Source organism: Hippichthys cyanospilos, chromosome 3, assembly GCF_059441005.1.
Source record: "Hippichthys cyanospilos isolate Australia breed blue-spotted pipefish chromosome 3, RoL_Hcya_1.0, whole genome shotgun sequence".
Classification (NCBI taxonomy): domain Eukaryota; kingdom Metazoa; phylum Chordata; class Actinopteri; order Syngnathiformes; family Syngnathidae; genus Hippichthys; species Hippichthys cyanospilos.
Genome location: NC_142371.1, coordinates 20,729,261 through 20,741,427, shown reverse-complemented (window position 1 = coordinate 20,741,427; position 12,167 = coordinate 20,729,261). Strand labels below are relative to the sequence as shown.

The 12,167-nt window shown below is 38.2% G+C and overlaps 2 protein-coding genes across 2 annotated transcripts in view; one reads left to right on the top strand and one right to left on the bottom strand.

Moving 5' to 3' along the window:
• Window positions 1-7,596, top strand: part of LOC148426223 (uncharacterized) — a 24,561-nt gene extending 16,965 nt beyond the window's left edge. The window contains exon 5 of the mRNA XM_088409378.1: window positions 7,161-7,596. Coding sequence (XP_088265504.1) covers window positions 7,161-7,239 — 79 coding nt within the window. The 3' untranslated portion in view covers window positions 7,240-7,596. The remainder of the gene's footprint in view (window positions 1-7,160) is intronic.
• On the bottom strand, window positions 3,098-12,167 carry rragca (Ras-related GTP binding Ca). Its single transcript, XM_088409376.1, has 7 exons — window positions 11,581-12,167; window positions 8,881-9,084; window positions 7,205-7,404; window positions 6,075-6,189; window positions 5,858-6,000; window positions 4,730-4,878; window positions 3,098-3,723 (listed from the first exon to the last, which is right to left on the bottom strand). Exons 1-7 carry the CDS (start codon window positions 11,761-11,763, stop codon window positions 3,566-3,568), a joined length of 1,152 nt encoding a protein of 383 aa, XP_088265502.1. The 5' UTR covers window positions 11,764-12,167; the 3' UTR covers window positions 3,098-3,565.

Genomic DNA, 12,167 nt, shown 5'->3' with positions numbered 1-12,167 from the left:
TTTAGCTAGCATCCCGGTTTCAATATCAAACCTATAAAAAACTACTTTCACATATTCATTTTTAACTCGGGTTTTAGCTAAATACTACACTAGCATAAACACGTGTAATATCATACGGTACATGCAGTATGTGAGGCTTCTTGATAGTTTAAACTAGCATACAGGTTTGAATAGCACGCTAGCACAAACTGATACGAGATCATACACATAAGGAAATTGCTTCAATAGTTTTAGCTAGCATACTGATACTAACACGATGCTAACACAAAGAAATGTGACTTCATACACACAAAACTATCTCCACAAATGTGACATTTTAGCCAGTTTATTAGTTTAAATATCAAGTTAGAACAAACTGATGTGTGATCATACGTGAACAAATCTTCACACTAGCAATTTGATTTACTACTATGTTATATGTACATTTTAACGTTACTCAGGTTTGATTAAAAAAAAAAAACAACAAAACAAGATTCCACCAGATGGCGACAAATTAGTCCTTTAACCACTTTAGTTCTGACCACAATAAAAAGAAATAAGCGAAAAACCGAGAATAAGTCTCCCACTAAAATCTGGCTAAGTAGATACCAAACCATAACTAAACGGGTATTCACTGTACTTATGAATAATTTGCCTGACAATCCAACAAATGAAGTCACACGTTTGGTATTCGGCTGTAAAATTCATTTTGCAGCCCTCATTCCTCAGCAGCTAATAAAAGATGGCAGATAACGGCGACGTTTTATTAAGAGCCTAATGGTTGTAATGATAGCAAAGATGAACAGAGGGGCCATCACATGAAAAATTATTTCAAAGAAGGCTTTTCTCACTGTCATTACTGTTATATCTTCGTTTATTATTAGATACATTGAAGGGGAAGCCTTGCCTTTATGATAAAACAAGACATTTTGTTAAATATATATATATATATATATATATATATATATATATATATATATATATATATATATATATATATATATATATATATATATATATATATATATGAGAGAGAGATTTTTGCTGTAAATGTCCATTTTTCAAGAGGTCTTTTGAAGCAGAAAAAGACTTAAAGGTACAAAACAGCTCCGTCTGGTGGTTGGAGTTTGTATAGCACACCATCTCGTTTTTTAAATGAGACTTCAGAGCCATTTCTTCACGTCAAATAGTTCTGTCTTTCGTGTAATATTACACTTAGTTGTGAACACATTTGATTAGGTATTCAGGATGTTTTATGTAACAATCAATATATTCATTTTGAAAAAGTTTACCCAATTTCCAATTTATGTACGCCCATATCCCCATTCACCACTAGATGGCAGACATAACCCATCCTCCTTTTTTTTTCTCCTTTAAGTGGCCCATTTGATGAGAAAAAAAACTGCAATAATTTGGTTTATATGTGATGTGATTATGTAAATAATTTAATGCTATATAAACTTTTGGACATCGTCGCGTTATAACTTTATGCTCACAACTGTTATTTCATTGGTTTTGCCTGTTTGTTTTTACACAACCGGGTTTTGAAAGATAAGATAGAAGAGAGCAGAAGATTATTAAATGACACCCCATCGTCCCCAAAAGACACCGCTGGACTGTCCAAATTCCACCCACAATACGATTGCTAATTATATAACCCAATCGACTAGATGCCAATAGATGATTTTCACGAAAATCGTAAAATCACCTTTGAACAAATATATCTTCGAATCGCGTACACCGTCATAGCGATCACCATCCCGGGTTCGGCGTATCTCTTTTTGCCTTAATTCTCCATCCTTCCTCTCGTGTCACACTTTCCATCCCCTGACCGAGGCCCGGCTGCATGCAGATGCATAACTGAGTTGAAATTAGTGCCCGTTTGAGTGAGCATCCAAGCTTAGGAAAGCGACATCGCGAAAAGGATGAATGCGAGGGTGTATTTTTTCCAAAGAAATGGCCAGCTTAATGAAGTGGATAGGAAAAGAAGAGCGCAAAAAAAAAAAAAAGCTGCCTGAGTTTTATTGCGTCTAACTGAATTATGTGTCAAGCATAGGCCGTAATGATTATTGGCAATGACTGGGAAGATTATTAGCCTCAACTGCTGCTTTAATGCGCTGGAAACAACAAGCGCCATCTCTCAAGTAACTAACTCACATAAACTACTGATTATGACTGGAATATGATTTATTTAACGCCGTTTCAATCACCGCTCAACATTAAAGACGCGTTTTGAAGGTGTAGTGAGTCATTCAATTAGGGATAATTTAGAAAATACACGTCTATATTCTATATATACGCACAAACATTTTCCCTGTAGCGTCAAAATAAATGATACACGATAACGAGCCCGGAGTAAACGGCGACAGTTAAACAGTCCTACAGCACCATCTAGTGGCTGTAAAACGAGCAAACAACAGCGAACCCTTGTGCACTTAATATTGTAAATGCTTTTAAAGGCGTAATTGATGTATGATTTTTTTTCCTTCTACCACTCAAAATGTTCAGTTCCATCCAAACGAATGTAAGTTAAATTTATTAATATCCACTAAACATTGAAAAATTGTATGCGCTGTCTTAGTAGCCGAAGAAGTGACTCGAAGGAACTTCAGGGGGTACTCGAGATGTTCAATAAAACAAATGTAACACATGCATAACTCCTTAAGAATAATTCTTGAATTGTTTTAGGAAAAATCTAAGTTCATCAAAAAATTATGTCAGTAGGTTATTACATTTTTTTAAGCCCAAATTGTATTTTATTATTTTATTTTATTCTAAAAAGCCAGATTTGCCCCATACTAGAGTGTTAGCTGCCACCGCTCGTTACCTGTCAAGTTAATGTGTTTTTGTAAACACGTCTAATTTGACAAAAGTTGATTTTTTTATTATTATTTCTTTTTGAGAACAGGTCTGACACTTTGTTGATTATTTTTGGGGGGGACAAATATGTATGAATATTTAAGTTATTTATTTTTGTGAACAGATATCTACGATAATCCCAACACAAGACGCTTTATGTTGAATATTTTTCAGTGGGCAAATATTTGTTGATAGTTATTTCTTCATGAGAATACATTTCTGAAATACAAAATGAAATCAAACAATGAGTCTCGATGGGTGAGCATTTAATGACTTATCTTTATTGAGAAGAACACACAGTCTCAACCCGACACACACACACATTTCTACACGTACCCGCGCGCACACACACGCACGTGCATCCATACAATCCCTTTTGAGTGCGCTCTCTCCGTGCGTGCAATCACAGGAAGTGACGTCCTGGCAGCATTGAAGATTTGGGGGGGGGGGGGGGGGGGGGGTGCTCGTGCTGCTTCCGTAAGGCCAGATCACCTGCGTGCCTTCCTTTTTTCTTTTAAATATTGGAGTGGGTGCGTCATATTCCCAAGGACGAAAGCGACCATTGGTCCCTCCCATCGGTCGTCTTCAAACGGCAAAAAAAAAAAAAAAAGAAGAAGAAGAAGGGTCGGCGTCCGCTCCCGGGTCGCCATTGTAGGCCCGGCTGAGGGCGTGGCCTGGGCTTCTTCCTTGGCTGGTCCTAAGCGTCTTTTTCGCGCGTGTAAGAGTCTTAAACGGTGTTGCGCGGCGTGCCGTTTAGCGCCACGGCTTTGACGCGCGGCGGCGAACCGGCGGCTAGCGTCCCGAGCGGGCGCTGCGTGGACACGCCCACCTCAAACACTTCGTGGATGGCCTTGCGGAAACAGTGGAAGTTGTAGTCGATCAAGCCTGATGAAAAGGGGCGGATGTCGGATTCAGATTCCAATTCGGGAAGGGAATTGAAAATGGGAGCTTCAATCTCACACACACGTGTGGCTGCGCGTGAGGAATACTCGCACACTCGCAAATTCACAAAGTACATACAGTAGGCCCAACTATCATTTCATTTGAAGCTTTGTTTGTCTTTAATACTCAATAAATATGAATATTGACCTCATTTAGTCCCTGCTATTTTGAAACCCTGATATTAAACAAACAAAAAATTACACCAGTGTAAGTACGTATAAATACATATTTACGATTGAATGAGTTATATATATATATATATATATATATATATATATATATACACACACACATACATATATATATATATATATATATATATATATATACACATACATACACACGCACACATATATACATGTGTATATATATATATATATATATATATATATATATATATATATATATATATATATATATATACATATATATATATATACACACACACATATATACATACACACACACACATATATATATATACATACATACACATATATATATATATACATATATATATATATATATATTTATATACATATATATATATTATATATACACACACACACACACATATATACATACAGTACATACACACACACACATACATACATACACATTATATATACATACACAAACATATATACATACACACACACATATATATATATATATATATATATATATATATATATATATATATATATATATATATATATATATATATTATATATATATATATATATATATATATATATATATATAAAAAACCTACATTTTCATCAGTATGGCTTATTCCGGTGGGCCTTATAGCCCGTAAAATATGATACGCAATATCCTCACCTGGCAAGCCTAGTATAAGCGGTTTAGAAAAATGTAAACTAGCCCTTAGCCTCTCAATTCATCATTTTTACATTCCAAGCGGAGTTTGTTTTTTGTTTTTTTTTACCTTTCCGCTCAAAGCTCTCTTCTCTTAGGATGCATACGAGCGCCAAGAACTTGGTGACCTCTTTCAAGTAGAGCACAGTGGTGTTGTTGAGCTTGATGATGGCCATGGACTCCTTGTCGTAAGCGCTGCCGCTGCCGTCCTCCCTCAAACTGGACCGCCGTCGTCGGCAAAGAAACAAATGCATTAGTCAAACGCGAGCTGGGCAAAAACACCTTCATATATCATCTCAGACCTTTTCTTTTTCACACGATCCAAAAATCTTGAGGGGGGGAAAAAAAAAAACTATGCTTTTAACCCATTCAATTCCAAACACATGTTTTTAGGCTTTTTTTTTTCAGACATTCACTACCTGGTATTTATTTACTGTTCCTTGTTCATCATTTTTATTTTTCAAGTATATGGCTGAAAAAAAAAAAAAAAAATAATATATATATATATATATACTGTATATAATATGATATGATATAGGGCCTGTAGACTACCGTATTTTCCGCACTATAAGGCGCACCTTTCATTTTTAAAAAAAAGCTGACGATGCGCCTTATAATCAGGTGCGCCTTATATATGGATCGAGATTGGGATTGGTAGATGGGGAATGAAGTGATAAAGTAAGCTTTACTTGTTTCTTTTGCGTGTTTACAGTTGAACACGGTTGGTCTTATTGACATTGAGTTATGCTGTTGAAAGTTATTATTGTTATTACTTTGAGTATTACTCTTGTGATTGAAAAAGTTTGAAAATATGTCATTAACTGAAGGTTCGCCTTATAATCCGGTGCGCCTTATATATGAAAAGGGTTTTAAAATTTGTCATTGAGGGTGCGCCTTACAATCCGGTGCCAATTATAGTGCGGAAAATACGGTAGTGTTAATGATGTTTTACAGCGTTTATACAGGTTACAGCTTAGTCTAAAACTGAAAGTGCATCAAAGTGCTTTTGCAATGACACTTGACATGACAAAAACAAAGCCTTTTCCCTGGGGTCATCCGTACCAGGGGTGCGTCGACCTTTTCTATCCACGGGACACAATTCTGTCAGGTGAAATCAATTTACGAAAGGCACTTTAGTGCGCTTTGAATGACGGAAACTCGGATGAAAATGGATCGTTCCAACGAGTTTTGCGCTCACCCGTAGATACAGGAAACGTCGATGACCACATCGATCATGTCGCAGCACAGCTCGTACGACTGCATGTCCACAGGGGAGCTGTCGGTGGCGATGTAGATCTTGCTCACCACGTCGAACAGGAAGGCCTTCTCGATCCCCGAATTCTAGAAGGGGAAGCAATATTAAGTTTGGTCCGGATGCCGACAAACGGGAAGTGACGTCACGCGCGTTTCCTCACAGAAATGAAGATGTTGAGCAGGTTCTCCAACGTGGGCAGCTGAGGGATGAGCTTCTGCACCACCTTGCTGAAGGCCTCGAAGATGGAGTGGTCGTAGATGCTTGTCAAGTAAAAGCTAAGCCGCAAAAAAAAAAAAACAATTGACGCCGACTTCCCGAAAATAAACGATAAGCCGCCGCTGGTCACATGGCGACGGTGCGATGAGATGAAAGCTTGCAAAAGTGACGCTGGTTGGAGAATAGTTCACTTTGTATATGGTGGGATAAATTACCTATATATCTAGTGATATACGTTAAATATATACCGTATTTTCCGCACAATAAGGCGCACCTAAAAGTCTTCCATTTCCTCAGAAGCTGCCGTCGCGCCTTATAATCGGGTGCGCCTTATGCGGCGCAAAAACCTTGAGTTTTCATATTTGGGGGATGAAAAAAGAATAACAAATCGCCATGTAAATTCTTCCATTTTTACCCCTGTATTTCAGTGATAAAAGTATTTTTACAATTACAATTTTGATAACACCCTTTTGAAATTTTGATATCAATTTTGAAACAATTTATATGGAGACAGGGTGCAAAAAATGCCATTTTTGATAAACAAAAGCGCCATTTTGTCAAATGAAACCAGAAACAGTTTTTGAAACCAACAAAACAACATTTTAAGGTTGTTGGTTGCGAAGGCACCTTGTGAGGATAAGCTGCTCTCGAAAACCGATGGAACTTCATTATCGCCAAAATATGAACCGTTGATGGTTAAAGATGACTAAATACATAAAATATCCCTTAAACCTTCAATATGGAACACTTTAATAGCATTTTACACCAACTGTCTGCTAGCATTAGCAATTGTGTGTTAGAAGACTCTTGTAAGGTTGTGCTAAATCCAAATTTGATTCGATTTTTTTTTTTAATGTGGTCAAATTATCTACCGTCACTTAACTCCAATCAGTGCTCGCGGCACAAAGTAAAATAATTTTTTTAAAAAATAAAGTGAGATTAGCCAATCATCAGGCTTTACTGTATACGTCCCGCTAAAAGATGCCGCGGCATCAAATTGTTTTGTTTTTCTTCTTCTTCTTGTAATTAGAAGTGACAAGCGGAATGTCACGGCGAGGTGTCCGCGCGGCATACCTGAGGTGGAGCTTCTCCAGGCTGGCGTCGGCTAGGTCGTCGTTGGCCCTCTGGTGGATGTCCCGCTGGGTCTCGATTTTATGGTCGTCCGAGAGGCCGTCCACTTTGTGGATGAACACCTCGAAGTTGATCTCCGGGTTGACCCGGTACGCCCGCGACACGGTTAGGTGGAGTCGCCCCAGGGCTTCCACGTAGTCGTCCTGGATGGAAATACAAAAACATGTTCACCCAATTGCACGAGTCATATAATAAAGCCAAACAGTGGACGAGCTTCAACTTAGCGCAGACGTGTCCAAACTGCGGCCCGGGGGCCGTTTGCGGTCCGCCATCCGCATTCTTGCGGCCTGGGGCGCATGCTAAAAATACATTTCAATATGGCGCACAATGCTAGTTAAAAAAGTAATAAACGGCTTCCATGGCAAACACCGGTATTTTAAGAACTAAAATGACTAAAAGGAAATGATTATTTCAGTCATTAAGTAATCGATTACTGTAGTAAAGTACTTACCTTTAGGTACTAAAGTACCAAAAGTAAATAAAGTATAAACTAATTGTTGAGTATAATGAATGAAGTAATAAAGTAATCGATTACTTTGGTACTTACGCGCTACGTACTTAAGTATTTAATTCCTTTAGGTAGTAAAAGTACTAGTAGTTAAAAGGTAATCAATTATTTTAGGTAATAAAAATACTAGTATTTTAACTACGAAATTTACTACAGTAAATGATTATTTCAGGAAAAAAGTAAAATGACTAAAGTTAATGACTATTTCAGTCATAAAGTAATCAATTACTCTGGTACTTACGCGCTACGTACTTAAGTATTTAATTCCCTCAGGTAGTAAAAGTACTAGTAGTTTAAAGTTAATCAATTATTTTAGGTAATAAAAATACTAGTATTTTAACTACTAAATTTACTACAGTAAATGATTATTTCAGGAAAAAAGTCATTAAAATGACTAAAGTTAATGACTATTTCAGTCATAAAGTAATCAATTTCGGTAGTAAAGTGCCTACCTTTAGGTACTAAAGTACCAAAAGTAATTCAAGTAGAAAATCATCGATGAGTTTAATGAATGAAGCACTGAAGTCATTGACTGGTATTTACCCGGTACGTACTTAGGTAATCAATTCCTTCATGTAGTAAAAGTACTAGTGGATTAAAAAAAAAAAACAATTATTTTAGGTACTGAAAATACTAGTAGTTTAAATATAATTATTTTAGGTACAACAAATACTAGTGTTTTAAGTACTACAATTACAAAAGTAATTGATTAATTCAGTAATAAAGAAATCAATTTCAATAGCATAGTGCCAACCTTTAGGTACTAAACTACAAAAAGTAATTACCGTATTAGGTAATTGATTAGTTTAATGAATCAAGTACTAAAGTAAATGATTATTTGCTACTTATGCTACATACTTAAGTAATTAATTCCTTTAGGTAGTAAAGTACCAGTACTTTAAATACTAAATGTACTCAAGTGTGAAAAGTAATTGATTCCTAAAAATGTATAAACTTTATACATTTAAAGTATACGTTATAAACAATGTGTAACTACCGAACTTGCGTTGATTTTGACTGTTTAAAAAAAGTGGCCCCGACTTGGATTTTTCTGAATGCGGCCCTCAAAATAAAAAGCTTAGCATAAGCGGTGATCGGGCAAGATCTTGACCTGCGCATCAATGACGAAAATGAGGGCTCCGGTCCCCCTGAAGATCATCTCGTAGTCGAAGGTGGGGTCGAAGAAGTCCACCTGACCGGGGAAGTCCCAGATCTGGAAGTTGACAAAAGAGCTGCTGGAGATGTCGTCCTTGTAGATCTTGTTGGTGCTCTCCAGGAACAAGGTCTCGTTGGGTGACATTTTGTGAAACACCACCTGCGAAAGACAAAATGGATAACACTTGATTTTAAGATCTTCACATTCAAATGGAATTTGATTTGCATAGCCCTGAATCACCGAAGTCTCAAAGGGCTTCGCGGATGAAAAGAGGTCATGGCGAGAGAAAGGAAGTCATACGGAGACATCTTTTCGATGTAAGGTGCGCAACAGCATCCCCTGTCAAAGCTCCCAGAAGGGGAAGGGAAAAACTCAAAAACCCCAATTTGGGGAAAATCAGAAACCTTCAGAAGGGACCACAGGTGGGAGGAGCCCCCTTCTTCCAATATCTTGTCAATCCTGACTGTAGGATTTTCTTTTGTCATTCGTGTCCCCCCAAAAGGCCAAAGAAAAAGCAAGTGGATGCATTGGATTGACAGAAAAATAATAAATAATGCGGCATAACCCGATACGGGTATTGGGTTTCAAATTGACGACAAACTCTATTTTGACACCTGCCCAAATTTATAAACCAGATTTGACACCCTTTAAGCTCAGCTCTAAAATGAAAAGCTAATTTGAAACGCTAACCTTTTGGTGAAAACGTTAACCTGTTTCCTTATAAGCTGCATCTTCAATGAATGGCCTATTTTAAAGCTGTTTTCATATATAGGATACGCTGCATTATAAGGCGCATAGAATAGTAGCCACAGTAGCTACTGGGCTTACGTTATGCATGATGGAGATGCGCTAAAGCAATGTCAGAGAAGTCAGTCAAACTTTATTCATGTTATTTTGTACTGTACAAAAAGTACATTTATAACTGAAATGCAGAGGTAAGAATTGAATCATTTTCTTGGCGCTGAAAATTATTTTAGTTTTTACTTTTTAGCTTAAACCCCATGTGAAGTCACTTCAGGGGGTGGACGAGATTTTCACGGGGTTTGTGCAAGATGCCTGCAAAACTAATTTCATGCATTTTAGTGCCAGGACGGTTTGCTTTTCAAATCGAGAGTAAATGCATTTGAACACAAGGCAACATTGCTAAACTGCGTTATAGTGGTTCGTTTGCAAAACATTGCAAGCCTTTATTACGTTTCGCTATCTTATCGTGTGGGCTTTCTGGTACATAATTGTTGGCTGGCGTGTACTAACATTTGTTTGTTTATTTTTTTTTCATTATTACATAAATTCTATCATAATTGCACGGCGGTTTCGCAAGCACTCATCCAGATGTCACATGCACAGAACAAGGCAACTGACATGCAACCCCCCCCCCCACCCCCCACCCCACAATCAGCTGATGTTGGCAGCGCTGCATGAGTTTGTCAAGTCACTGAGGCGGTGAAGCAGGAAAAAAAGCTACATCACATGTTTGCTAGGCCAACTCAAAGCTGATTAGCAAAAAAAAACAAAAAAACACAACTGCACACAGTCCACCACAGGTGTTAAATGGGTCCACATTAAAACTGTAAACCATGGTGTACTCCATGTGAAATATTTTACCCCTCAAATTAGTAAAAAGTATTTTTGGGGGGGAAAGAGGTAAAAAAAAAAAACTTGTTTGTAGTTGGATATCTAAGCATATTTTATTCAGGAACTCTGAAAAAGTAGCTCGGGGGGGAACATGATTTATTTTGCTCATGCGGAAAAATGACTCACTAATCGGGATGTGCATTTGTTTACAACGTAAGAAAATAAAGTTTAACGAGGGAAGCACAGTGACACAATTTAGCTATAAGTTGCTTCATCTTCCAATTATCTTGCTCTTAATTTGAAAAGAAAAATGAACCATTTTGTCATGTAGTTAAAAGACATGATCCCCCCACAAACGGGCTTAATACGGCCCGCGAGAAGTATGAAAATGAGATGATTTTTTTTTTTCAATGAATGAAAAACTATTATTGTTTTATGATTAACAGTGATGCTGTGCTTGTACTGTTTTGAAAAGAAGGAAAAATGAATAATATATCCGAAGTTGATGTTTTAAAGTTATATAAACATACGGTATACTGTGATTTTATCGCTCCAGCCCACTTGGGGAATTCCTCGATGCCTTACCTAGAAATATGTCTAAATCTTTTTTTTTTTTTTTTAAATAAAACAGTAACTTTTAAACACGGTTCACGTCTTACATCATTATAGTGTTTTTCAATTGTTTCTGATTACCTCCCGAGCATACTACGCAATTCTATTTTAACGATGCTTAGAATGACAGAATGTGGAAATTAAGTACTTTTTGCGATTGTACTTGGGGGCAAAATGTGGTGAACCACTACCCTAGAGGAAAAGGAAGGTGTGGCTTGTTTTGAAGTACACAAGCCAGTGTGTACACCGTTCGATACCCTTTAAAAGTCACATGACAGTATGTCCACATAATCAGGGGAGATGCACTGAGAGTCTCGCGCGGTTGGTTAATAATTTACAGCTCTCGCGTCCACTAGGAGACGGTCATTAGCTTAGCATTTGAGGCTAGCTAATAATACTGTACTTTTGCTACAGCATGTGATGTTTGTAGCTACATGCTATCGCGATGCTAACAGCCGGCTAGCACACCTTCTGTATGGATGACTTGCCACTTCTCCTCAGCCCCATGAGCAGGATCCTCGGTTTGCTGTCGGACGGCGCCGGGCTGTCCTCGATGTCCGCCTCTTCCTCCCCGTAGCCGAAGTCTTTGGGGAAAGAGTCGGCCACCCCGTAGCTACCTGCCAGCTGCTCCACCTCGTACTGGATCGACATTTTGGGCCAAGAGCGACGGTCGCCTTATCCCCCCCGGGTGGTATCCCCCCACCCCCCTCCTCCTCCACCTCCTCCTCCTCCTCCACGGCCCCGCGCCAACCTTCAATTGTCGGCCACCACGCTAGTGTTTTTACCCAAGTATAGCCGCAAAAACAGTGCGACTGTGCGGGCCGTTAATGTTCCATTTGACTGGTGGACGCGGTCCTCGAATCCACACGTTTCCTTCGGCTTTCCTCCGCCTTTTTAAAAAAAATGCATTTCATCCCGCCTTTCCAGGGGTGGATTGGATAATCGGCCTTCAAAACGGAATGTGATTGGTCACTACTTCCGTCGCGCAATTTGATTGGCCCAGCGTACTTGTCACTCCAACGAGTGCTAGTCGCTGTCACCTGATTTGTTTTGTG